Source organism: Dunckerocampus dactyliophorus, chromosome 17 (genome assembly GCF_027744805.1).
Source record: "Dunckerocampus dactyliophorus isolate RoL2022-P2 chromosome 17, RoL_Ddac_1.1, whole genome shotgun sequence".
NCBI classification, from domain to species: domain Eukaryota; kingdom Metazoa; phylum Chordata; class Actinopteri; order Syngnathiformes; family Syngnathidae; genus Dunckerocampus; species Dunckerocampus dactyliophorus.
Genome location: NC_072835.1, coordinates 20,002,210 through 20,029,581, shown reverse-complemented (window position 1 = coordinate 20,029,581; position 27,372 = coordinate 20,002,210). Strand labels below are relative to the sequence as shown.

The following is a 27,372-nucleotide window of genomic DNA, read 5'->3' as shown; positions in this document are numbered from 1 at the left end:
ATACTTTGAAGTAGTTCAATGTACAGCTTGAAAAGGTTGACTTTCCACTTAAAATAAGTCAACGCACAACCATTATTGTCCAAAGACCACAACAACAGAAGTGAGTACCATGATAATTGTGTCCTGCCGTGGTGATGGTAGCCTCAAGACATGTTGCTGCACTGGGGAGCTGCAGTTCATTCCATCCATTTTCTATACCGCTTCATCCTCATTAGGGTCACGGGGGCATGCTGGAGCCTATCCCAGCTGACTTCGGGCGACAGGCGGGGTACACCCTGGACTGGTCGCCAGCCAATTGCAGGGCACATATAGACAAACAACCATTCACACTCATATTCATACCTATGGGCAATTTAGAGTCGTCAATTAACCTCACCTGCATGTTTTTGGAATGTGGGAGGAAACCGGAGTACCCGGAGAAAACCCACGCGTACACGGGGAGAACATGCAAACTCCACACAGAAATGCCCAGGGGAGAATCGAACCCAGGTCTTCCCGATCTCCAAGCTGTTACTGTGTTGGCCAACGTGCTAACCACTAGAGCACCTTGCGGCCCCTGTTCATTCCAGGAAACATGAATTCCAACATGTACTGTGGCATTCTTGGGAAACTGGGCCGCATGAAAAGGAGCCCAAGCACACCGTGAAGATGAAGGCGATGGAGTGGCCAAGTATGTCTCTCTCCACACCCAAGGCCAATGAAGCACCTGTGGGACATCCTTAAGTGGAAGGTGGAGTAGTACAAGGCGTCTAACAGCCACCGGCTCAGTACTAGCGCCACTTTTTAACTTACAGTTGCTTGTTTTGTCTCGAGGTACTATTGTACATCCTTAATAGGGTCTGAAAAGTCACTAAATCTAGCAGACAATGTCATTTGGAAGTACAGTTGTCCCTCGCTACATCGCGCCCTCACTCTATTGTGGTTTTTCAGAAACGTATTAAATAATAAATGATCGCTGTCTCATGGTTGAATATGGTCTATTGTTAGTTTTTAAAAAATGCATATATAAGCAAATTGCACGTATTCATGGCCTAAATTAAGCATGTTCAAGAATAAAAATGGCTAAATGAATGAAAATACAATTATAAGGAATTCAAAACACGTCATGTGAAGTGTAATACAGTATCTGTGACTTGTGTGCCTTTAAGAAGCGGGGCCTGGGAAGTAACATGTGTGATATCAGCTAGCTGGAGTTGACTGTTTGCTGAGTGCTAGCAGCAGGTTAGCAGTGTAGAGAGTGGCTGACAGCAGCTCCTGTGTGAATGTTCACTGCATGTGTTCACTGCTAGTTAATAAAGCAACGGAAGTGCATCATGAGTCTCTCCTTAACCACAAACAGCGGCAGTAGAGTAGTATTCTACACTGGCCTCTAGGTGTCAGTAACTTTACATTGATGAGACAAGAGCGACCAGGAAGTACACTGTCTATGCACGTGTGAGCCTATCTTATCTTATTTATGTCTAAAATGGCTCATTTTCTACTATTATGTCTACTATATTGGGTAATACAAGCATAAAGGTGACTATAGGGGTGTTATTTCATGTCTACAGGGCTCTAATAATGGTAAAACCTGTAGTTAGAAGCTTATAAACAAGCATTCTATGCTCTAACTACGAATATAATCCATTTATTAATATTCAATCCTACTTTGCGGAAATTCACTTATCACGGTTGAGTCTGGAGTCAGTTAACCGCTATACACGAGGGATGACTGTACTGGATTGCAAAATTGCAAATTCGATTGGCTGGTAGCGTCATGTGGTGCCGGCTAGAAGCAGAGAAGTGCAGTGCCTTAATGTTGCCCAGAAGATAAGCATTCACAAGACAATGGGAGGATACATCATTTTCCAGGATAACTTCACCGTTTCTTGGATATTTTGCGTTTTTTTCCTCATTTTCCATGTTTTTTCACTGACTAGAAAATTGGACAATCATCTTCCAGGTTTTCCAGGACACATCTGAAGTCTGTAAATCAATGCTGCTTTTCAAGCTGTACAAGGACTACAGTCAACCTTCGCCACTTCGATTCTCGTGGCTTTACTCAGTTTATAAAAAATATATGAATTAATAAATCATGCGGTTTCATGATGTTTCACATTTAAGTTACGCTAATTTTACATATTTTTTGCCTAAATTAAGAATTTTTAAGCAGAAAAATTGATAAATTAACTAAAATACATATACAAGGCATTTGGAAGATTCATTCAAAAACGTTGTGATGATATGTAGTATTGTACACTGGTCACTAGGTGTCAGTAATGTTGCTGTAATGGTCGGTGAGACACCTGCACCAGGCTTTTATAGCAGGTTTGAATTATCTCACAACAGTCACAATAATCCCTAACACGGGTTACTGTTGCAGTCGTAACCCACGCTGAGCCAAAATTCAACTCTGAACCCCTAACATCACTTCCTGTCTGCCCACACTCAGCTCCCCTAGCACCGGAACACATTAAAGCAACACACCTGAGCATGAATCTTATTTATGTCTTAAATGACCGTAATTATGTCTACTATATTATGTCTAATATATGTAAAATATATTTACTATATTTGGGTATATTTTATGAGTGTAAATCAGACTATAGGGCTGTTATTTCATGTCTAGAAGGCTCTACTAACTGCATTTAGAAGGTTGTAATTCTATGCTCTAACTACTAAAATATTCAATTTATGATTAAGAAATCCTACTCCTAACTGACTTATCATGGTCGGGTTTCATTTCTATAGCCTATGTCCCTTGACAACATATACTAGAATGGTTGCTGAAATGTATGAAGGGTGTACTGGCTTTTGTGAGATATTCTAAGTGGAAGCAGTACCAACACAAATATCAAGATACATTCCTGTAACACGACTGTAACACCGAAATCCCAGCTATACTCACACATGCAAGCAATTTACATGAGTGTATCAGCTCGGTCAGTGTGGCTCACAACTTAAATCAGGCAACTGAGGAGTGAAGAATGGCTGAATCAAAGGACAAAAAAACATAAACAAAGCAAATTTCAGTTTGGTGACAGACAAAGCAAAAGCACGTGTAAGTGAAATGATTAAACAGAACACGTCATCATCGGGTGTCCATCATGGAAAAACAAAGCCAAGTGACTGAGTCCGAGTTGGTCTTCATTATCAACACTCTCCATACCTGCAGGCCCAGTCTCACTCTTTTGGTTACAGCTGTCTCTGGGAAGATGGCCTCAACGTGCGGTACGAGTTTACTGGTCAGCCGCCCGCCCTCTGGTCCAATCAGATCGCTCTCTTGTTGAATTCGGGAAACCACGGCAAAGTACAGGGGGAAGTCGGTGGAGATGATCCGGCGGATTCTCTTCTTTTCTAACTCCTCTTGACTTTCTAGCTCTACAGAGACAAAGATATTCAATCGATAGACAGTATGAACGGGTGAAAAGAAAACGAGGTGAAAGAAGGCGCACTTGTGTGACATTACCTCGTAAAAAAAACTATTCCCTTCCCGCGTCCTTGCTTTGAACGTGGCCCCATAAATCAAAATTAAGACCGCGTTTTCGGTGTCCCATGGACGGTTTCATCGCACTCACCTTCATCCATGCCATTCAAAATAGTTTCCAGCACTTCGTCGCCATAGCGATTCCGGTGTTCTTTCCAGACCGAGCCGTTCTCACTGCGGAGGACCACAAGCTCTCGGTCCCCCCGAGCTAGCGAGGCGAAGTGTGGGATCTCCACTATAACTGGCCTGTAGAATAAGAATCATCATCATTGACGTCATCATAGAAATATTAATTCAGTGCTGTCTTTTCCGGACTTTAAGTCGCACTTTTTTTAATTGAACATGTTTTTAAATGTTAATTCATACTGACTGACATGTACCAAGGAGTGGAACATTACCGTCGACAGCTGCGAGACAGCGCTCTAGGCTTGTGGATGAAGGATGACGAAACCAGTGGATTCAGTGATGTGGAATGAGATCGGGAGTTTGGTGAACTTGTTTACCGGTAACTTGCTTGACGGAGTTGCTGTGTTGTTATGGTAATTTAGCCTATTCAGCGTCTTGGCTCTGTTATTTATGCCAGTGGTTCTCAACTGGTTTGGCTGCGGGGCCCACCAACCCTCAGTGACAAGCGACAACCCAAACTGCGGCTATGAAATGAAGTTAATATCGCTTCTCTGAGACTGCTTTAGTGTATGTGCACGCATGTGTATGTGTGTGCCCTTAGTGACAGCCATGAATACGGGCCGAATGACAATTTTGATTCAATTTTAATTGTAATTGTGAAAAATATAAACATGACTTTGTTCAGTATGTTCTTTTAAACCACTAATGGTGGTAATTTGTTTTTTCAGACCGTTGCAAACAGTTCCTTTAATGAAAAGACATTAGGCTGCAGATTTAAAGATACAAATTTAAATCAGTAAGAAAGTTGAATAATAACAGGAGGGTCGTTTCATCTGTAGACCACCCCTCTGCCTTGGTCAATAGATCCAACTGAGCATGAAACACCTCCCAGTCCTGTCATAATGGACCTGGGAGTCTTCATTGTGGACGGAATTCCATCATGCAACTCGGTGAGTTGCAGCAGTGAGACCCTGTCTCAGTTCCATCCATACGTCATTTATAATTAATTGTTGTAATTCTTTTCTGCATGTAAAACTATAATTATTCTCTATAAAATGTATGGTTTGTTAATATTTTTGGGTGTCTGGAACAGATTAATTGGATTTACATTACTGTCTACAGGAAAAACTGTCTCGGTTTTCGTCAGATCTTTTGGAACAAATTAGTAACAGAAACCGAGGTACTACTGTAGTAGCATCTACGATGGACTCACCCGAGAAACTGCATGCTGGATGGACCTAGGGAGATGATGCGGCTGGCGAGGCCCTCCCCCTCCACCAGAGGAGGGGGCGTGGTCAGTTTCTGAGGTTTGACCAGACGACAGGTGATGCGCGTCGGCGCAGCGCACGTCCGAGGAGGGATGATCACTCGCAGGCCGTGATGTCTGCTGCCTCGCATGGAGCCTCCACGAGCGTCCACCATGAAGCTTACCAGGAAGCTTCATGAGAGCCAGCAGGTGGACAAGTTCAGAAAATGACACATTGATGCATAAAAGCTTGCAAAAGTGATATTGGTGTTGTTTGTTCTGCAGCGTGGTCAATGAGGAGAGTGCCTAAAATAACAGACTAAAAACACATCCAAGGATGCTGTGTGGGTGCTTCAGCGTGACTCCTCATTACATCAGTCTTTTCCCACTATACTCACCACTTAATTAGCACTTCTACTACTAATGCTGACTCAGTGTGCTGTGCTTCCACCCAAACAAAAGTAGTAGTAGTAGACATACGTCATTGACTGATTAACTCACAGCGGTTGACACAATTACCACACTACACTACAACTACACTACACCGCTGATGACTACAAAAAGGCCAGATATGACCTGAGGAGGTCCATACGGGAGGCCAAGAGGCAGTACAGACAGAAGCTGGAGGGCTACTATTCCACCTCAGACCCTCGGCGCATGTGGGCGGGGCTCCAGCACATCACAGACTATCGACAGCAGAGTAGCGTAGCCACGTCCAGCCAAACCACACTTCCAGATGAGCTGAACGAGTTCTATGCCCGCTTTGACACCCAAACTCCTGATGAGCAGAGAGGGTGGCTGAACCTGGGGAGCACACAGGACTCACCTCTCATGGTGACATCAGCTGATGTGCGCAGGGTTCTAAACAAAACAAACCCACGAAAAGCAGCAGGGCCAGACAACATCTCAGGACGTGCACTTCGGGTTTGCTCATCAGAGCTAGCTGATGTGCTTGCTGACATATTTAACCTGTCGCTTGCACAAGCATCTGTACCGACCTGCTTTAAGTCCACCACCATAGTGCCCGTACCCAAGAAGAGCAACGTGACCTGCTTGAATGACTATCGCCCTATAGCACTCACTCCTATTGTTATGAAGTGCTTTGAAAGATTAGTCATGACCCACATCAAAAAGAGCATCCCGGCGGCAACCGTGGACCCTCTACAGTTTGCATATCGCCAGAACCGGTCCACGGATGATGCAGTCAACACTGCCATCCACACAGCCCTTTCTCACCTACAGGGCCAGGACACATACGTCAGAATGCTATTTATAGACTATAGCTCTGCATTCAATACAGTCAGCCCCCACAAACTCACAGATAAGCTCCTCACACTTGGCCTGTCTCCCTCCCTCTGTAACTGGGTGTTTAACTTTCTCACAGGCAGGCCCCAGTCAGTCAGAGTCCACAACCGCACATCCAGCTCAAGAATTGTGAGCACTGGGACCCCACAGGGGTGTGTGCTGAGTCCACTCCTCTACACGCTCTTCACCTACGATTGCGTGGCCTCCCAGAACAACACCAGCATCATTAAATTTGCAGATGACACTACAGTCATCGGACTGATCACTGGTGGTGTTGAAACATCATACAGAAGAGAGGTGGCGGACCTCATAGCTTGGTGTCGTGATAACAATCTCCTTCTCAATACAGATAAGACTAAAGAGATGATCATCGACCCAAGAACAAGGGAAAAGGAGCCGCATAGACCCCTGTTTATTGATGAGACTGAGGTGGAGAGGGTGAAAACCTTCAAGTTCCTTGGCACACACATCAGCGAGGACCTCACCTGGTCTCACAACACCCAACAAATTCTGAAGAAGTCCCAAAGGAGACTGTACTTCCTGAGAAGACTGAGGAAATTTGGCATGTCCACCACAATCCTGAGTTGCTTCTACAGATGCACTATCGAAAGTGTCCTTACCGCCTCCATCACTGTTTGGTACGGTAACTGTACAACACGTGATAGGAAGGCACTCCAGCGGGTGATCAAGACCTCACAGAACATTGTTGGGGCAGCCCTCCCCACACTGCAAGACATTTATAAATCTAGAGTCCTACGAAGAACACACAACCTCATCAAGGACAGCACACATCCACAACACTCACTATTCACACTCCTACCGTCAGGCAGACGCTACAGGAGTTTGAAGTCCAGGACCACAAGGCTGGCAAACAGTTTTTACCCACAGGCCATCAGGCTCCTCAACGAAGCACTCGCACACGCCGCACGCAACACACGCACACACTCATAGCACTTTATTTATTTATTTATTTGTATTATTTACTTGTATTAATGTCTCGTCTGTTGTTGTTGCTTAATTTATTGGTATATATGTTTATGTGTTTATGTTTCTTATGTTCTTATTCTTTCATTTGTTTTCTTTCTTTTCTTGGGAGAATGAACAGAATAAGATTTTCATTGCATGGTATAACTGCTGTTTTACCATGCACATGACAATAAAACTCTCTTGAATCTTGAATCTTGAATCTTGAACTCTTCAAAACCAGCTTTAGATCAGGGGCATCCAAACCTTTTTCAGCGAGGGCCACAAAGTGAAAAATGAAAGGATGCAAGGGCCACTTGGATATTTTGTAAAGCAACACATGTAGATATGCTAAAAAGCTGTACATATATATTTTTTAAAACTGCATCTCAGCTTTGTGATATCGGTGAAAAAGCCTATTATTAGCATCAACTTCGGTCCTGCTCTTTTTTTCCCCTATTTTTGTGTTTTGTTTTTTTTATTTTCAATTTTTTTTTCTTAATACTTAATTATCCATCCATTTTCTACGCCACTTCTCCTCATTAGGGTCGCGGGGGCATGCTGGAGCCTATCCTAGCTGACTTTGGGCGACAGGCGGGGTACACCCTGGACCAATCGCAGTAATACTTAATTGTTATTATTATTATATTTATTATTTATTTGCTTAATGATTTCTTCTTAAATAATCTGTTATTTTTTTGTGATATTTTGACTTTATTCCCATAATATAATTTTTTCTCTCACCTAATTTTCTAAAAAATTACAATTTTATTTAGTTTTTTTCGTTTACCATAATATTATAACTTTTTAAAAATAACATATTTCTTTCATATTTTCATATATTCATATTTTCTTCATTGCACATTTCAACTGTATGCTACTAAAATAACATTATTTTTCCTCATAATATTTGATGAGTTTATTCTTATTTAATTATGAATTAATTTAATTATTATTAAGTTTTTTTCTCTTTTTTCTTGTAATATTTTGTCTTCATTATTACAGTTGATTTTTCGATTGCTGCTGTTTTTTTAAACGACTATGTCATATTTTCTTCTCATAATTATTATATATTATTATATAATACTATTATTATATATTATTATTATACTATAAATCAGAATTGTATTCCAAACTTTTGACTTTATTCTCGTAACAACATCAATCAGTCAATCAAAAAAGAACCTTCTTTTTGTTTAATATTTCAATTTCCTTATTATATTGTGAAGTTATTCACAGTAAAATTACAACTTTCTCTTGTTAAATGTTTTTCTCAATATTTTGACTTTATTCTTGTAAAATTACTGCAGATTTTTTCAATTTTTGCTGTTTTTGTTTTGTAGTTGTCTTGTTAAATTATATTTTTAGAATGTGCCACGGGCCAATACAAAAACAGCAGCGGGACACAAATGGCCCCCGGGGCTGCACTTTGGACACCTCTGTATTAGATGCAAATGACGGACAAAAAGAGGCGCAACAAGCTCACCCAGTGTGAATGGGGCTGGCCACAGGGCTGACGTTGTCTGAGGTTTCTGTCGCTGGACTGCTCGGGATGAGAGAGTCTTCGTCATACTCCTTTGGCAGTGGGATGGGGGTGTGCTGCGGTCACAGAGGGCGGAACAGCAGCATAGGCAGTGAAAATCAGAAGAATGTAACTATGACTGATAAGCGGGCAGGAGAGTAGTGGCAGATAAAAAAATCATTCAAGTAATAGGAACGAATTAACATGAAAAAATGGAAATATCAATAAATGTAACACAATAGCTGTTTTGGGGTCAATTAAAAACAATGAATATGGCCGTGTCTCAATTGGCGCCCTTCCATATGTACACTCAGTATTTTGAGTGCATAAGTGCGTTCACACTAAGTGTTGCTGTATAGCCATATTTTCGGGGAAAATTATGACGTTGCAGTCCAGCTCGTCGGATTACTCAGTGCCTTTGTTTACATTCTCGATGCCGCCTGCGAGCACTTCTGTGTGTGTGTGTGTGTGTGTACACTCCAGTACTCTGGAGATCTCAGAGACGAGTCGAAGCTCGGTTATAAAAACTTTGGAGCCGCAAATTCCAATGTCTAAACGCTATTGTCGGGCGTAAGATGTTAAACCAAAGCTGCTCCGCACAAACAGACCCGATATTAGCAAAATAACTACAAAACTGCAAATCTGGGGGAAACACTGGGCTTTGCTGTCTGTATACGGCGCCGTCTTGTGTAAGTATACGTCTTCTGTGAAACACAGTAAAATATCCAAATACCGGTACTCAAATATTCAGTCAAATATTCTGAAACACCCATAGATGGAAGTATTACATTTGGAACACAGCCTATGATTATTAGTCATTTATAGAAGGAAACATACCTGATCGAGAAGAACGGTCTCTGGCGAAACACAAGGGATCCTGGGAATGGCGGGAGAATACGGCCTGTGGGAGAGAACATGAAGAGACAAAAAAAACGTAATAAATTAATCTCATTTAATAGAAACATTTTGAGCTTTACAACTATATTTATTACAAAAATATTCATGTAATATCATCTAATTTAGGCCATTTCAATATTATTTCAATATCATCAAACAAAAAATTAACAGAAAAAACTGTTCAGGGCTGGGATCAAGCCCTCCTCTGCCTTCAAAGGCAGCAGCTGTACCATTACACCTTTGCTGTCAGCCATTGAGGCAAAAAGCGTGTTTTTTTCCCTCTCCTGCCTCAGAGTGATTTCGTGCTATATGCCTCACAGCAGTGATGTGCATCCTTTTTGCAGCGGAGAATGCGCCCCCTTACGTAAAATGAGGCACCCCGGCACGTGTTTAACACGTAAGGAAGGACAGATCTGTGCGGAGTGCAAACAAGGTGGTGGACTTACGTGGTTCCCACACCTCCCTCAAAATCTCGGAGAGTCTTCTTCGGGGAGAGAAAGTCATCGTCTTGATCCTTGAAGTCGTCGAGCTTCAAATAGCGCGCTCCGTCCATGCCAAGCAGCTCGTCTCCTGTGGGAAAAATATAGGTCATGATTTTTTTTTTTTTTTAAAAAGGCAGCAAGTCGGGGACAACAAAAAAGACAGAAGGACAAAATCATAATACAAATTATTTCGAACACTTCCCAAAAAGTCATCCACACTCTCTTAAAAGCATCTGAAATCCAATAGCATCATTTCTTTCAATTCTTTGTTGGTTTAAGTCAAGGGTGTCCAAAGGGTGGCTTGGGGGCCATTTTCGTCCCGCAGCTCGTTTTATTGACCCCCGGCATAAATAATAATTTAAAAAAATTATTCATTATTAATGGCATATATTATTAGATATAACACTACTATAAATTCCAGACTATTAAGTGCACCTACATATATAGGTCACATTTGTCCACAAGCCGCAGGTGTCCATTGTAAACATGGAATATTTACAAAGAAAGACGCACAATAAACCTTGCAATTCTACGTGCACTAGATGTTCCCAATGTTACTCTTTAGCTCCAATGATGAGACTTGATATGCTTTTTTGTCGACTGGTATTTAACAACTGCTGTGGTCCAAGCAGAAGATGTATTACAGTAATTCTACACTTGATCCAACTTACTCAAGATTTGTCAGATCAAAACACGATTGTTGTATAAGACTTCAAAACATGATATTAGCGTCCACTTCACAAGTCCAATTCACTATTTCCTGACTCTTCACTCTAAGCATCATAGGAACTGTACTTTTTTTAGCATAAATTAGCCGCATCAATGTTTAAGACGCAGAGGCGTGTAAAAAAAGCGTGTGAAAAAGTAGCGTCTTACAATCCGGAATTTACGGTAATTTGCTTTGTCACCTAAAACACAAAGATAAGATGCGGATGTTTTGCTCAGATAGCATTGCTTTTAGCATCTTTAATGCAAATAATGTGTCCAAGTGCCCAACCACATCAATTGTTTTGTATGTGTAACCTGCCGGGTTCAACCAGCCCCGCGTTCTACCAGGGTTTGAACCAGGGTCCACTGCATGAGCCATCGAGCTAAAAGCCAGAACTGCCAACCCAATGTCCAGCGCTACTCTTACGGTGTCAGGATGTGGCGGCATGACGTGACGTGCCGGCAGCCGGTGGTGGAGCTTGGCTCCTGTTTTCCTTGCGGCATGACGTGATGTGAACTAGCGACATGTCAATGAAGACTGACATTTCAGCGGGCTTCTTGGGTTTCAGCACCTCTTTTCAACACCTCTGCACTGTCCACGCCGGCAGCCACTGATGGCGTTGCCTTGGCTCCTCCTTTCCTTGCATATGAAGTGATGTGAATAAGACGACGCTTCATTGTAAAGTTTCGAATGTGATCAGAATGTTTGGAATGCTGTTGGAATACCGTAAGAATATCTAGGAGATAGACACTTTATTAATCACCAAGAGAAATTCACAATTTCTGCATTTATAGTGCAGTTAGAATATTATTCAAATTTTTTCACTTCAAATCAACCTCGAAAGTTTTTAGCCTGCTCAAAACATTCAGGCCGACCACAAGAATGGGTCCTGATATTTGGAATGCACTTCAAATATCCGGGAATAAACCACGGATTTTAACTGCATTCTGGCGCATCCTACCTCTAGTGTGACAAGGGTATTACAAACGTACATCCGTACAGCTGCACCGGCTGGCATCCGTTCCATTGCAGTTCTTGGTATAAAAAAAGTTTGGACACCCCTGGTTTAAAAAGTAATTGCGAAACAGCAACCATTCTTTGCCCTTGTTTCACGTTCACAACATCACAGAAAAAAGTCCACAAAACAGTCCGACATTTGGGATTCGAAGCAATGGAGACGAACCAACAACACCCAGCACGCACGGCAAATCACAAGGCACCTGGTGATGGCGTTTTTTTTTTTGTTTTTTTTTTTTAAGCGAGCATGCTCAATACAGATGACATCACACGTAGTAATGATTGCTGCTGTGTAGGAGAAAAGAGCTTGGTTATTAAAGAGAAAAGGGACTGAAATCATAAACACAACATCACGATTGGTATGGGCTGCTCGGGAACAAAGACAAACACAAAATTATTTTAAGGAGGAGAAAGAAATTCAAAACAATTACACCATTGCAACACGTTAAACATGAAGCTGGATGACAGTAACTGGATTCCTCCGAGCACAATATACACAGCATCTTGTTTTCAGGAGTATTAATTAGCTTGTTCATCAATTGGTCTTTGTCAGGGGTACTTAACAGCTGAATTAGAAGGGCACCTGTCATTAATGAGTTCTTCCACACAAGTGCGTCAAATGCTCATGAAAAACAGGACCTTTTTTTCCAAAATAAATCTCGGAGCAAAAGATAAAGTGCAGGAAGAAAAAAAAAATAGAGCGGAACAAATATGACTGAGGTTGAGTCTGAGGAACAGATTAGAAGACAAGTAGTGATGCACAGAGAAAATGAGTGCGACTGCGATGAAGCCACATGGTCACTAAGCAGAGATACACACAATCCTACCTAACGTTAGCTGGGCAACACCTACAAAACAAATGGAAAGGGTTACGTTATAAACATGAATTTATTGTTGTTATGTATAAGTTAAAGGGGACCTATTATGCTTTTCCTCTCTTCTGACCGGTAAATGTTGTTACAATGTTGTATTCTCAACAGTGCCAACGCGTCAGACAATGAGGCTTGCGCATTTGGAAGTGAGCCCTGAAAGCAGTTTCGGACGGCTCTTTCCAGAGTTTTTTTAAAACACCGAGTTCCACTGACGTCAGTGCAACCCGGACGTCCTTATATTGGCATGCCCAGCACCCCCGCTCTGTGTCAGCCCGTCGAGCAATGGCTCCCAGGAAATGTTTGTTCGGGTGTGCCTAAAGAGGCAAGCATCAGGCAGACGTGGTTGGAGTTGCTGATTCCCAGCCAGCAAGAGAAAAATAGGCTCATCTGTCACGGGACTGTTTTGTGAACATGGGCCAAACTGTTGCTGAAGTCTGACGCCTTTCTAACGTTACTTGGTTGTGTTGAAGAGTCAGAAGCTGTAAGTAACAACTTATCAGTGTCCTAAATGTGTTTATTTTGCGTAAGTAATCGGACAAAAGGGGTTCGGCAGCTGTCCGGAAGTCCTCTGGAGAGCTTGAGAGTGTGACCAATCACAGCGGCGTGGGCTCGGCGGGAGGCGAGAGGAGGGCCGGTGGTGGAGTAAATTACACAGATCGTTTAGGCGGCAGGCAGGAAACACTGCAGGAAGAGGTGCAGAGTCTGGAAGATCTAGAAAGCTTTCTGTGCGGGTCATCGTGTGTAGCTGCTCTTCGAAAATGAGTATAATAAGTCCCCTTTAAAACCGCTGAATCATCAAATCAGCCTTGTTCAGAGAAGCACCATCATCGCCACTGCGTACCTGGCGGGTATTCTGGAACCATATCAACCTACCTTCATCCTCAGAGACGTCCAAGATCTCATCCACTGTCTCAGGAAAACTCATCCGATGCTTCTCTGTCGTGATCTGCGGAAAGAGACGAAAAATTAGGCCACTCCAGAGATGGTAAAGAGGCCATGCTTTTGTGGAAGCAGGTAAGAGAAGATGATCTTAACCAAGGTAAGAAAAATGTTTCATTGAGTTACACAGTGGAACCTCAGTTTTCATTACTAAGCCATTCCAAAAAGTCGAAAACTTCAGCATTTTCTGTAATGTGTGTCCCTTAAACTGCTCCCCCTGCAACCTGTGTTAAAAGTCCCTTCGCTTTACGTTACTTTGCTACGAGTTCTTTCTCACATTCTTCATCAAAGTCAACTTTCTTTGGCATCATGGTGGGTTGTTTTGCAGCCATAATTTTTTAAAAAAGCACACAGAACACTCTGAAATACACAGTGCTCTTGAAAGCCTCATCAGCTCAGGGCACACAGTGCTTGATAGGAGGAAAAAAGGAGCTATTCATTCATCTGTGTGTGTTCTATGAGTCACCCCCACACCCACACTATAGACAACTGAAGGATTCCCTGGCTTGAATCTGTATAGTGTGCCAACCACTATCCATTCTTCATAGAGGCCGAGTCACCACTGTTGGCCATACAGTATTTTATTTGGAATATTTTTGGCAATAATTTCTACAAATCCTACAAAAAAACGGGTTGTACAAAAACCGAGCTTCCGCTGTATTTGATTTCTTGGTGGCATCTGGTAATCGTGTCAAGCATGTGTGATAGTTTACCGCAGAAACAGATTCCTCAGTCACCAGTTTGAGAACATCGATGACAGAGATGTAACCCAGACGCTTTGCAATGCCCAGTGGAGATGTCCCATTCTGTGTAGAAAAAAGGGTTTAAAAAGCAGATGAACGAGTGAGGTTGGCCAGTAAAAAGCTTGCAGGTAGGTAGGTAGGTAGCTGTGACAGAAAAAGTTGTGCCTGAAAGTGACTCACCGACGTGATGTCATTGGGCTGTGCTCCGTGTTTCAACAGCAGGGTGACAATATCAGTGTGACCCTGCTGAGCTGCCTGGTGCAAAGGGGTGTAGCCCATCTGGAGGCAAAATAGAGAGAATAATAAGAGAAGTCTTTTCTCACTGATTAGATCACTGCAATGTTCAAGCAAAAGCCATGAATTATTGCAGCCAATAGATTGATAGCTATTGATCACGGAATTTACCCTTGTTTTGCTATTCACGTGAGCCTGCTGCTGCAGAAGGAACTTGACCACCTTAATGTTACCGTAGTGGCAGGCCACATGAAGGGGAGTGTAGCCCATCTGAGACAAACAGGGACATACCGCGAATATAATAGAAAACTAAACATATACAATATAACTGTTATAACTCATAAAGGCCTATTTTGTTGCACTGCAGGAAGTGTCGATCTCACCCGTGAAGCGGCGTAAACAGACGCTCCCTGTTTCACCAGCGTGTCAGCGATGCCCACGTGACCCTCCTGTGCTACAAGATGCAGAGGGGTCAATCCATTCTGAGGGAGAACAGATGGAAAGATGTGTGAATTGAGCATCGATTTGGAATTGAATGCATTCAGTGTGTTTACTGTACGTACAGTACGACTGGCACGGTACCTTGTTTCCTAAATTTACATTGGCTTGCTTGGAGATGAGCAGAGCTACAATGTCGGGTCGTCCCTCCTGCGAAGCCAGGTGCAGAGGCGTGATTCCTTGGAGGGACTCGGCATTGGGCGACGCCCCATTCTGCAGCAGGCAACTGGCCACTTCCATCTGGTTCTGCTTGGCCGCTATATGCAAGGGGGTGTAACCGTTCTGCAGAGAGACACGATTATGTGTAGAACGACACTGGAGTGGAAACTGCCTCGCGTAAGACCTGTGCAATTAAAACTCAAAAGACGTCGCCTAGCACATCAATTGCTGCATGTGTGATCGACACTATAGACACACATCTCTTAAGGCCCCGCCCCACTGAGCCGTTTGACGATTGATCAAAATGTTGATCAAATGTAGAATTACTACAGCTTCTGCTTGGCAGCTGTTGGACTGAAGCTGAAGATGGAAAAAAGCACCTGCTGGGTGACGAATGACGCGGAGAACACCGAGGTAGGTTGGATTGCAAGGTTTACAGTGTACGTTAATGTGCTCTTCCAATCCTGCCTCGCGCACTCTCACTTCCATATTACGTGCATTATTATTCATAATAGTCTGCCCTGATCTTGCGAGACTGCTTTTTCTCTAAACGAGAAATATCGTCACGTTTTAATGAGCTCTCATGACACCCTTAGTATTCCCTGATAAAAGTGATCCAAATATAATTTCAAAAGGAGCTGAAGGAGGGGTTGTGATGAGGTGATGGGCGGAGTTTGACCTTCTACAAGACGCAATAGACGTAAGTTATTCAGACGTTTTTCAGCCGTTTCCTTTGTTACGCATGCTTAAGCAGACTTTACTCAGGTGATCAATGTTCCTTAAGCTGGCTGAATGAAGATGTCATCCATACTGAGATGTTCCTGAGACGTATTTGGACCTTACACACACTGTTCTATCTTCTAAAATTACAATTTGCCGCCGTATGACGTAAATATTTAGACGGAATCATTAAACGGCAGTATGGGACAGCCCCTTACTCATCAATTATTTTCATATTTCATCCTTACTTTTTGGAAGAACCCTTACGGCATAACTGAACGCAAGATATATAAATGCATTCTGGGAGAAGTCTGGTGTAGAAGAACTAGCATAGAGATTTTGAAACAACCTAGAAAATGCTCTGGATTAAAAATTGCACCTATACACACCAACATCTTGTACTGAGTCCTCCCTGATGAGTGTTTTTTGCCAAAGGGAAACCAGTACAGTATATGTAACCGCCAGGTGTCCACACAACATGTGCCCTAGCATGAAATGACATTTTCTGATAGTCAGCCACTGGCTGCTCTCACACACGTGAGGTTTCTTACTCGTGCAGTGCTGTGTGCGGATCCTCCCTTGCTGACCAGGAGTTTAACAACATCCAGGTTGTTGTGGTGAACCGCCACATGAAGGGGTGTCAGACCGTTCTGTTGAACACATACATGAACATGTACTCAAATATAAAGACATAGACAGACAGTGGAACCTCGGTTTTCGTCATTTAGCCCCTCCCCACTTTGCGGTTTGGATTTTGCGGCTTCACTCTATCACGGTTTTCCAAAAATATATTAATTAATAAATCATGCTGTTTCATAGTCAAATACGGCCTATGATTCGTCAAAAAACATGCATATTGAAGCAAATTGTATGACGTTACTGCCTAAATTAAGCATTTTTAATGATAAAAATGGCTAAATGAACTGAAATACAAATAAAAGGCATTCAGAAGTCACTTTCGAAGACACTGTGAACGATATGCAGCATTCTACACTTGTCACTCGGTGTCTCTAATGTTACTGTAATGTTCAGTGAGACACAAACGCCAGACTTGATCACCGGCACAACAGGCTTTTATTGCAGGTTTGCATTATCTCACAACAGGCAGAATAATCCCTAATAACAGTCTCTAATAAAAACACGGGCTACTGTTACGGTCGTAACCCACGCCAAGCTTCAGGTCCACCCAGGGGAACACATTTGTAGCAACACACACCAACATGAGTCTTATTTATGTCTTATTTTATTTTTCTTATTATTACTACTATATTGAATAATAAGAGTGTATAGGTGACTATAAGGGTGTTATTTCATGTCTCAAGGGCTCTAATTATGTTAAAAGGCGTATTTAGAAGGTCGTTTTCTATGTTTTGTTTCCTCTGTTTTCTATATCTATGTCTATGTTTTCGATGCTCCAACTACAAAAGTATTTGTATGTGTATATATATTTGTATATACATATATTTTTTATATATATTTTGTAAATATTTATATATACAGTATAAGGAATATTACTTTGCGGAAATTCACTGGTCACGGTCGGATCTGGAACCAATTATCCGCGATAAACAAGGGATTAACGCAGTGCAATTTTGTACAAAAACCGAGGCAAAATTTTAGCAAACATTTGTGACATAAACCGAATCATACAAAAACTGGGGCGTACCAAACCTGAGGTTCGGCTGCACACAAAAACCACAAAGAAACATGCATATAGGAGACCCATGCCACAATAACATCACACACTGCGCATGTTGCACTCTCATACACACGCAAAACTGCCTCACCTTGCCCGCTGCGTTGGGGTTGGCGCCTCTCTCGAGAAGGAGCTCTGCTACATCCACCTTTCCGTATTTAGAGGCCACGTGGAGGGGGGTGAAGCCTTTCTGCTCGGGTGAAAATCAAATACAGTAGAACCTTGGTTAACGTCATGAATTCATTCCAGATTTTAACCGAAACGGACGCCAACAGAATCAATTTTTCCCTATAAGAAAAAATCCACTTAATTCGTTGCAGAAAACCAAAAATGTTCCTAAAGACACAAAGGTAGCAAGACACCACACGGACGCCGCCTTCCTGTTTTGCCGTGAGTTATTTTTTTAATTCAATAGTGTTTCTCACCTCAGAAATCCAAAATGGAGTCACGGAAAGTTTAGGCAATTTGGTAAAGAAGGTGAAAAACACTATTGAACTGAACTGAATTCAAGCAATAACTCATGACAAAACAGGAAATGGTATCCGTGGTGTGTCTTGCTATCTCATTGTGTCTTTGGGCGCACTCCATCAAGAATAATGTCTTCAATTAAGGTATAAGTAACCTTAAAAGTTCATTTATACCTGTTATTTGTCATTTTTATGCATTTACAATAGGTTTATGCATATATAATTATAACAAGATGTTTTGTCAACTGCTGATGACATCATAGACGGGTTATAGCTGACTTCTGGTTCCGGTTGCCATTTTGTTAGCAAGCTAGCTTCTTTGATAAAAGCTAAGGACATTTTGTGATTAAGAACAGAGTTGACTCACGCAGCGTATTAAGAATAAATCAAGACGAGCTCCGTGTTTAACCCGAAAATGTATGTAAACCAAGGCAAAAATCGTCAACATTAACTGAAAAACACGCTAACCGAGGCGGACGCTAACTGAGGTTCCACTCCATTCCTTATTTCACTCAGTCAAATACAAATTCATGTATCAGCTTTATTTAATGTTATTTGTCAGAATTTTATGTTGGTTGATTCTGTCTCTCTCTGTTCAAATAAACCTACAGTCAAAAATAATGACCTCCCCCACTGTATATACAGTATATCCAAATAGTGAAGACAGAATAACGCAATGCATGTGACTTTGCCTCACTGTCACCATTACCTTGGTCATTTTGGTCTGTTGTGCTCCAGCATCTAACAAAATACGAATGGTGTGAATGTGTCCTTCACGTGCAGCGATGTGTAAGGGTGTGTGGCCTGCTGTCGTAGATGAATCAGGGTTAGCCTTGTGCTCAAGTAGCAGCTTGACCAGCTCCTTGTGTCCCATACGCGCCGCACAGTGAAGAGGGGTCTGATCATCCTACAAACGGAAAACGACAGCATAGCACGTTGTTTCATGGCCGCGGCGATCACAACACAAAATACCGCGGGTACCTTCGCCTTGGCGTCCACTTGTGCTGCATTCTGCAGCAGAAACTGCGCAACTTCACAGTGTCCTGCTCTGGAGGCCATGTGGAGGGGAGTCTCCACTTTCTGGATGCACAGTAGATATACACAGTAGCACACTTACTACATGGCATATGAAATTAACACCTGTTTATCATGGTTTAGTGGTTGAGTGGACTGATGTAGTTAGTCGGCAAGAGGTTCTTACAACATTGGAAGCGTTAGGAGAAGCCCCTCTCTGGAGCAGGTTCTTGACTATGCTCAGATGGCCCATGAAAGCTGCTACATGAAGAGGAGTCAGGCCAGACTGTGCACATAGAGACAGATGTACAAAGTCACATTTAAGGGTTTGCGTGCGCAAGAAGATGTTTGTAGGAAAATATGCAACTAACAAACAATCATTAACTAAACAGCAGTGATGTGCAGACATCATAAAATATAATAATGACAAAATACAATACATTTTGCCAATTGACCTGTGTTGTAAAGATAATTTCTGTATGATTGCAATTGTTATTAACATTTTCTTAATTCAAAATGAGCTGAATTTGCATATTTCCTGATAAATACAAGGCAAAAACCTAAGATGAGGCTGCGGTGAGTATCTCCTCTTCATTGAGTGCGCCAGCCCAGCCTACCCTCTGAGTTCACATATTGAGTGCACTGAGTCGCCAATATAATAGAGTTAGAGTCGGCAACACGCCGAAAATATTAAAGATATTTTTAAAGTTCTGCTGAATGAATGAATGAATTTGACTGCCAAGACGGAGGATTATATATCCAAGCTCAACAGAGGCTGGTCAGACTTTTACAACAAAGCAGCAGAGCTTTTCCCGGAAAAGAAAAGGGTGCATGCAAGATAACCCCTCGTTTAATTGGTTCCAGTTCCGTGGTAAGTGAATTTCTGCAAAGTAGGATTTCTTATTTATAAAAGGAATATTTTTGTCGTTAGAGCATAGAAAACCCATGTACAACCTTCTAAATACAGTTTTCTAACATTATTTGAGCTCTCTAGATATGAAATAACAATCATGTAGTCACCTTTACACTTGTTTTACCCAATAGAATGGACATAATAAGAGTAAATAAGCCATTTAAAACATTAATATTACTCGCGTTTATGTGTGATGCTATAAATATGTTCCTAGGAGAGCTGTGTGGCGGGAGGACAGGAAGTGACGGGGGTGCAGAGTTCAGTATTAGCTTGGTGTGAGTTACAAGTGCGACAGTGGTCTGTGTTTTTATGAGGGATTTTTATTAGGGATTATTGTGCCTGTTGTGAAATAATTCAAACCTGCAATAAAAGCCTGTTGTTGTGGCAATTAAGTCTGGCGTTTGTGTGTCTCACCAAACATTACAGTAACATTACTGACACCTAGTGACCAGTGTAGAATACTACATATCTCTACATGTCTGCTGAATGCCTTATGTTTGTATTTTACTTAATTTATGATTTTTAATGCTTGAAAATGCTGAAAATTTAGTCAAAACATACTTAAAATTTGCTTCAATATGCATATTTTTGGACTAATAATAAGCCGTATTCAACTACAAATGAGCATGACTTATTAACATATTTTATTATATGAATAAATCGCAGAATTCAAGCCGCAAAGTGGCAAGGAATGACTGTACCTCACATACAAATAAAAGGTAAGACCACAAAAAAAGTAAATTGAACTGAAAAGTATCCGACAACAAAATGTTTAACAAAAGTGAATTATTGTCTTCTTATTCCTTGTTATAGTCTTAAAGAGCAACCTGTATTAACATTAAAAAACCTCCAAAGTTGCCTCACCAGCCGTGTCCCTCACCACACGTCACTGCCACAAACAGCGTCTCACCTCTGTGACAGCTTCTAAGGAAGCAGAATGTTTGAGCAGCAGGTCCATCGACCGCATGTGGTTCTTCTTGCACGCAATATGGAGAGGTGTGAAACCATTCTGGATACAGAAAAAAGCCCACAACAACTTAAAATATGTCAAATACTTGTAAAGGGAGTGTATGTTTTCTACAGCACTCAGGCATCATCTTTTTGAACACAAGGAGAAGAACTACCAGAGCTCGAGCATTGGCTTTGGCGCCCTTGTCCAGAAGGACTTTGGCCATGCGATGGTGACCACAGTGTGCTGCTACATGAAGAGGGGTTAAGTGGTCCAGCGTGATATCGTCAATCTCTGCGTTGTATTGGAGTAGCTGTCTTACACAGTCCATGTGATCCCCCTGAGCTGCCATGTGGATGGGGGACAGACCGTTCTGCACAAGAGCACAGAGAGATGAGAAGAACCTTACTGGAAGAAAAAGATGCTCTGTGTAGATAACATCTGCAGATCCATGGGAGAGGAAGCTCAAAGGTAAACAGACCAATCCTTCAGAAAGTTAAGTTAATGTACTCAAGAAGATACCATTTTATAACAGGGCTAAGTGATTATATACTGTATGTGGGCACATCGTTAAGTAACACTGAGATCACTCATTATATCAAAAGAGTCGCACAATCCGGAGTGGGGAAACTTGCAGTATCAGATGAAAGAGTCTCACTGTGAGCTCATTAAACAGTACCTTGGTTTTAGCTTGGATGGGAGCGCCGTGTTCCAGCAGGATCTCAATAATGCGAACGTGTCCGTTTCTGGCTGCACAGTGAAGCGGAGTCAGTTCATCCTGCGCACACGAGCAAAAAGAAAAAGAAAAAGAAAAAAGAACACGTATTCGACAACATCATGAGCAAGAAAGAGGAACTCAGCAGGGGGAGAGGCGACAGATGGAGTGGATAAATATTTGGAAGCTAATTGGAACGCATTAGTGACTAAATGCCAGACATGAGCAGCAAATGCAACAGGAAATAGCAACTGAACTAGAAACTACCTTTGTTTTGGCATCGATCTGGGCCCCTCTGTCCAGCAGGAGTCTGACCATCATCATATTGCCCCTCCTGGAGGCGATATGAAGGGGTGTAATGCCATTCTAATGAAGAGGAGAGAGGCAAAAATAGGTCAGTTGCATCGTCAACAACCACCCATCATTGCTGCATTCGATATAAAGTATTTACTGGTCATGATACAGTCTATGGAATTAATTATAAGAAACATCAACATTGCATGCATTTGTGCTTGAGTTTCATCTTCTTATTGCAGCGCCCTGATGTGTAACTCCTTGGAACTCCAAGAGGAGGAAACATCACCAGCTTGTTATGAACTCTCTACTGGTAACACCGACCAATTGTTTCTTTGTGTTTTTTGCAACTCCTTTTAAACTCCTGGCTTTTGTGCACTTTTTGCAGTGCGATTTGCCGTCTTCCCTACCCGACACAGCTGCATCATTCCCTGCCCAGCCTTCCCTGCAGTGCTCACCGAGGAATCCCTCCACCCTCAATCACGTAGTCTGACTATCGATAAATTCTCTTCTTTTGCTCAAACTCCCCCCAGCACCAGTACCTGACAACTTGGGCTTTGACCTTGTGGATTACTTTGTGCAGTTCTGGTCCTATATATTCTGTAAGGTGGAAGTTATCATTAATAAGTGGCGGGTTGGGTGCATATGTGTGTGCTTGTACAGTAATCCCTCATTTATTGCGGTTAATTGGTTCTTTATGTTTTTTTAAATAAGGGTTTTTAGACTATTAGAGCCCTCTAGATATAAAATAACACCCCTATAGTCACCTTTACACTCGTATTACCCAAAAAATGTAGCTAATAACAGAACATAAGACATATTGGACTTTAATAAGACATAACAGACTCACACGTTAGCAGTGGGACAGTTCCTTGTTGTTTTTTTTCTGGACCACATACTTCCTGCTGTGGCTATCAATGTAACATTACTGACACCTGGCGACCAGTGTAGAATACTACATATCACGTCTTGAAAGCGTCTTTTGAATGCCTTATGTTTGTATTTTAGTTCCTGCTTAGCCGTTTTTATTTTTGAAAATGCTTAATTTAGGCCAAAAATACGTACAGTTTGCTTAAATATGCATTAAAAAAAAAACGTAAAATAGCCCGTAGCCAACCACAAAACAGCGATAATTTATTAATTAATTTATTTTGAAAAACTGTGATAGAGTAAAGCCGCGAAATTCAAACCATGACGAGGGACAACGGTACAGCGCTTTAGTCCGGATCGGAGTGCCTGTGCAATTCAAAAGAACTGAACTTTACGTGTTGAGCGTGCCCCAGCCCGGTGCCAGTGCGCCCCCAAGAAGTGTTGAAGAACGGCTGACAATCTTTTCTTGACACACAATGTTTGAGTCACAGTTATTGGGTTTGAAAAGGCAGCTGAAACCTTTGGGGTGAAGTTTACGTTGGCTCCTCTGTTCAACAGCAACTGGGCGACGCTCATATTTTCATAGTGGGCTGCGATGTGGAGAGGTGTGAAACCAGTCTACAGAGAGAAGGGATAATGTGTGAGATTGAAGAACTGTTAAAAAAATACAAATGTACACATGAGGAACAAAACAATTTTTTTGCGTAATGTGTAACTTTTCCAAACACTCCAACATTTTAACCTTGCTGAGAACGTCAGGATTGGGGTCGTTCTGCAGGAGCACTGCTGCGGTGCGTGTGTCGTCATTTCGGGCAGCGATGTGTAGCGCGGGGAGGCGGACCTTGCCTTTGGTGCCGTAGTTGATGAGCAGCGCTACAACATTTTCATGGCCCTGCTGGAGGGCTACCGCCAGAGGAGTGAAGCCGTCCTGGTGAGAGACAAGTAGAAACAAGTGAGGCAAGTAGAAAAGGAAAGAAAACAAACAGGGAGACTAATTTTAAATATGCTGACAAAAGGAGACAATTTAGTATTCTTTATTTTGGTAGTAGAGGTGGAATATAGAACTCCTTTTGCTGGCCTTGTTCATAGCTTTTTATAGCAAAACCTTATGAGGTTTGGCCAGGGCCGCCCCTGAGCAGACCCATTAAAAGCTATTTTTATATTATTTGACTTGAACCAGAGTTTAGCTGGATGTATGTTTGGGAGTGATACGAATACATGGGAAAGAAATTGTTCAATAAATTATTTTTAGCGTAAAAAAACAAATGAACGGCGTAACGAATCGAAATCTAACCTGCGCCCGCTGCGTTAAAAGGCAGCAGCTGTACCATTACACCACCAGGGATTGACAAGTGAACGCCACAGGCATGGTGTCTGATTACTCGTCCCTTTTTTTCCGCTCTCCTGCCTTGGGCTGACTTTGTGCTCTATGCCTCACGGCAGCGATGCACATCCTTTGCGCATTTCCCAAGAATGTGCCCACTTGTGCAAAATAACCCCCATGGATCGTGAGGCCCTACGTACAGCATGTACTCATCATACTAGTGCCACCGATGATGCATGTTTTAGGAGTACTTGTATTGATCAAGTCCGCACACACACACCTACCTCGGTCGGGAGACTCTGATTGGCACCGTTCTCGAGCAGGAACTTGACCACCTCTAGGTGATTCTCCTGGGCTGCCATGTAGAGAGGACTGAATCCTTTCTGTATGAACAAACATATTACATAGGTTTACAAATGCACAACACGAGGATACACGGAAATCAGATCCATGCAGGACCCGTCATGTACGCTGCTGTCACGTTTACAAATACAGTAATCCCTCGCCACTTCACGCTTCGAATTTCACGGCTTCACCAGACTTGATCACTGGAACAACAGGCTTTTATTGCATGTTTCAATTAACAGCAGGCACAATAATCACAAATAAAAATCCCTGATAAAAACACAGGCTACTTGCAGCAGCTGTAGCCCACGCCAAGCTAAAACTCAACTCTGACCCCTGACGTCACTTCCTTTTCGGCCAGAACATCGGACACATGTATACATACGAGCAACAGAAAAATAAAAACAAACACGAGCAATAGTCTTATTTATGTCTTAAATGGCTTATTTACTCTTATTATGTCTACTATATTGGGTAATACGAGTGTAAAAGTGACTATAGGGGTGTTATTTCATGTCTGGAGGGCTCTAATAATGTTAAAAAATGTATTTAGAAGGTCGTAAACAGGTTTTCTAAGATGTAAATATAAAAATATTTCATTTATAAATAGCTTGCTTGCTTTGTAGAAATGTACTTATCACAGTCGGGTCTGGAACCAATGAACCGCGATAGACAAGGGATTACTGTATACACGGTAATAAACAAATACGTGACTTTGCACACAAGCTCACACATACAGTTCCTCGCCACTTGACTCACGTGCGACTGGGCATTGACGTTAGCTCCATAATTGACAAGCTCAGCCACCACTTTCTCCTGGCCTGCCAGCGCTGCGATATGGAGAGCCGTGTTGCCTTTCTGGAGGTCACAAGGAGATGAGAAGATATGAAAAGATAACATGCTGTGAAACTCACTCATACACACAAAACAAAGACATCGCCACTGTGATGCTTCTTTTACTGCATCTCAGTTTGAAGTGGTTCTTCAAACAGAGAAAAAAGAGCACGTACCTTGGTGGTGGCCTCCAGTTCAATGCCAGCGTGAAGGAGCTCCAGGACCATTTTCACATGACCCTCTTTAGATGCCAGATGCAACCCATTGAGGCCATTCTGTCAGAAAAAAATAGAGTGATATAATCACTTTCCATGTATTTTCTATTCCACTCATTTGGGCCACAGGTGAGCTGGAGCAGGGGTACATATAGACAAACATTCACACTTATCAACAACTTAAAGCAAGGGCATCAAACTCATTTCAACATCACAGCTAAGGTTGTCTTGCGAGAGCCGCAGCTTTGCCTGAATTGTGTGCGCAACTGGACTGTTCAGGGTGTCTTAGAACACTGCTTCTCAAATAGTGGGCCCGGTGAGAGGTAGGGAGGACTTTCAATACAGTGCAGACCTGCCAACATGTATGGATTTGTTGTACTCAGCGTGCAATTTGACTCTTGAATACGCTTGATGTGCCAAGACTGGTTTCACCCATTTGTGGCGACATTAAGACCTCTACTTGCCAAAGTTGTTTGCGTGGAATGAGGGTAATTCCAGCCAAACCACCACAACAACAAAAATTAAAAACTCCAATTGCACGCAGTAAAAATTTTCTGTCAAAACTGACGAACAAAATTTTGACGTGCATTATTTCCAGGCTTTCATGAGCCACAAAAAGTGATGTGGTGGACTAAGCTTGAGTTTAACACTCCAGTTAGCCGGACATACAAGTTTTTTCGGCTGTGAGAGGAACAAACCCAAAGTAAACGCACTCACTCACACAGAGATGTCCGAACAAAGATTCAAACCCTCAATGTTCTGACTGTGAGGCCAATGGGCTAACCACTCGGCTGCTTTAAACGTAAAAAACAAATCTGGTGTGCCTAAATCTCCAAATGTGTATTACTAATGTGTTCCTTTGAAGGGATTATCTGTATCGCAAAATTTGCGTAGTTCCAGTGTAATAATCCCTTTAATAACAAGATTAATAGAATCACAGACCACTACATCTCTTATGGCGACTTAATGAATTAATCAGCAGTGCCCTTTCAAGTGGGTGCATTAATTCACCCCTAAGTAAAGCAGCAACTTCTAATCACCTGAATCAACAAAGATTTAAATGTCTCAAAGGCTTTGGACCTGGCATCTGTTTTAAAAAGCCGCCAAATACGGAAATCCGAGCATGAACTCTGAAAATTAACTAAGTGGAATCTCAATTTCAACCGCCATTGGCTTAAAGCTGTGTGCTTCCTGGGCTCTACAAAGTGCCTGACTTCTCTCGCCGTGCAGCACATCCCTCGTCTAGTTACCGCCTCTCTAAAAATAGACTATAAACCCACTGCTACTCTGTTCTGACAAAATGCAGTGATGATAGTGATGAGCAAGCAGCCATTTATCTGTGTGTGTGTGTGCCTAATTGTCTCTCGGTTTCTCAAAGGAGGGATCCAAACTCGTGCTAAGACCAACCTGACCACCAGGAGTCTCAGTTATCCACACTTGTTGTCTGCCCTTACAAGTACAGCATCTGCAGCCTCACACAGCTGACTAGCTTGTCTTCTGCAAGCATTGCTAAGTATGTATGTACTGTTCCCAATTGCCATTTTAAAAACCTTCATACCAGCCAATGTGTGCATAATGTGTACACAACGGACACATTCAATTTGCAAGCTCTGTTGTAGCAATGATGCAACAAGGTGTAAGAAAATAGACAGTTTGGGCCATGGAAGATTGAAAGAACTATCATCTGAAATACTGAATTATTTATGTACACCACTTTACACAAAGGTGGAGTATCCAGGAGCTCTTGAATTTTTAATTGTCTTTTCTGTCTTTTTTATTACTTCCTGTGAAGACTCACTCTCCTTGGGGGACAGTGTGAAATTATGTGTTGCGCTTAA

General features: G+C 42.1%; 1 protein-coding gene across 10 annotated transcripts in view; it reads right to left on the bottom strand.

The window, feature by feature from the left end:
- Positions 1 to 27,372, bottom strand: part of LOC129170302 (ankyrin-1-like) — an 83,942-nt gene that overhangs the window by 24,365 nt on the left and 32,205 nt on the right. For 9 of the 10 annotated variants that reach the window (XM_054757704.1, XM_054757699.1, XM_054757705.1 and 6 more), the window contains exons 3-29: positions 25,496 to 25,594; positions 25,245 to 25,343; positions 24,425 to 24,523; positions 23,559 to 23,744; positions 23,336 to 23,434; positions 21,920 to 22,018; positions 21,617 to 21,715; positions 21,113 to 21,310; positions 20,899 to 20,997; positions 19,263 to 19,361; positions 19,043 to 19,141; positions 18,771 to 18,968; positions 17,686 to 17,784; positions 16,450 to 16,548; positions 15,104 to 15,301; positions 14,905 to 15,003; positions 14,693 to 14,791; positions 14,468 to 14,566; positions 14,258 to 14,350; positions 13,479 to 13,551; positions 12,561 to 12,581; positions 9,972 to 10,095; positions 9,466 to 9,529; positions 8,593 to 8,705; positions 4,806 to 5,030; positions 3,558 to 3,712; positions 3,149 to 3,360 (exon numbers count right to left, since the gene is read on the bottom strand). In XM_054757704.1, coding sequence (XP_054613679.1) covers positions 3,149 to 3,360; positions 3,558 to 3,712; positions 4,806 to 5,030; positions 8,593 to 8,705; positions 9,466 to 9,529; positions 9,972 to 10,095; positions 12,561 to 12,581; positions 13,479 to 13,551; positions 14,258 to 14,350; positions 14,468 to 14,566; positions 14,693 to 14,791; positions 14,905 to 15,003; positions 15,104 to 15,301; positions 16,450 to 16,548; positions 17,686 to 17,784; positions 18,771 to 18,968; positions 19,043 to 19,141; positions 19,263 to 19,361; positions 20,899 to 20,997; positions 21,113 to 21,310; positions 21,617 to 21,715; positions 21,920 to 22,018; positions 23,336 to 23,434; positions 23,559 to 23,744; positions 24,425 to 24,523; positions 25,245 to 25,343; positions 25,496 to 25,594 — 3,246 coding nt within the window. The remainder of the gene's footprint in view (positions 1 to 3,148; positions 3,361 to 3,557; positions 3,713 to 4,805; positions 5,031 to 8,592; positions 8,706 to 9,465; positions 9,530 to 9,971; positions 10,096 to 12,560; positions 12,582 to 13,478; positions 13,552 to 14,257; positions 14,351 to 14,467; positions 14,567 to 14,692; positions 14,792 to 14,904; positions 15,004 to 15,103; positions 15,302 to 16,449; positions 16,549 to 17,685; positions 17,785 to 18,770; positions 18,969 to 19,042; positions 19,142 to 19,262; positions 19,362 to 20,898; positions 20,998 to 21,112; positions 21,311 to 21,616; positions 21,716 to 21,919; positions 22,019 to 23,335; positions 23,435 to 23,558; positions 23,745 to 24,424; positions 24,524 to 25,244; positions 25,344 to 25,495; positions 25,595 to 27,372) is intronic. The other variant, XM_054757702.1, reaches the window with a different exon arrangement.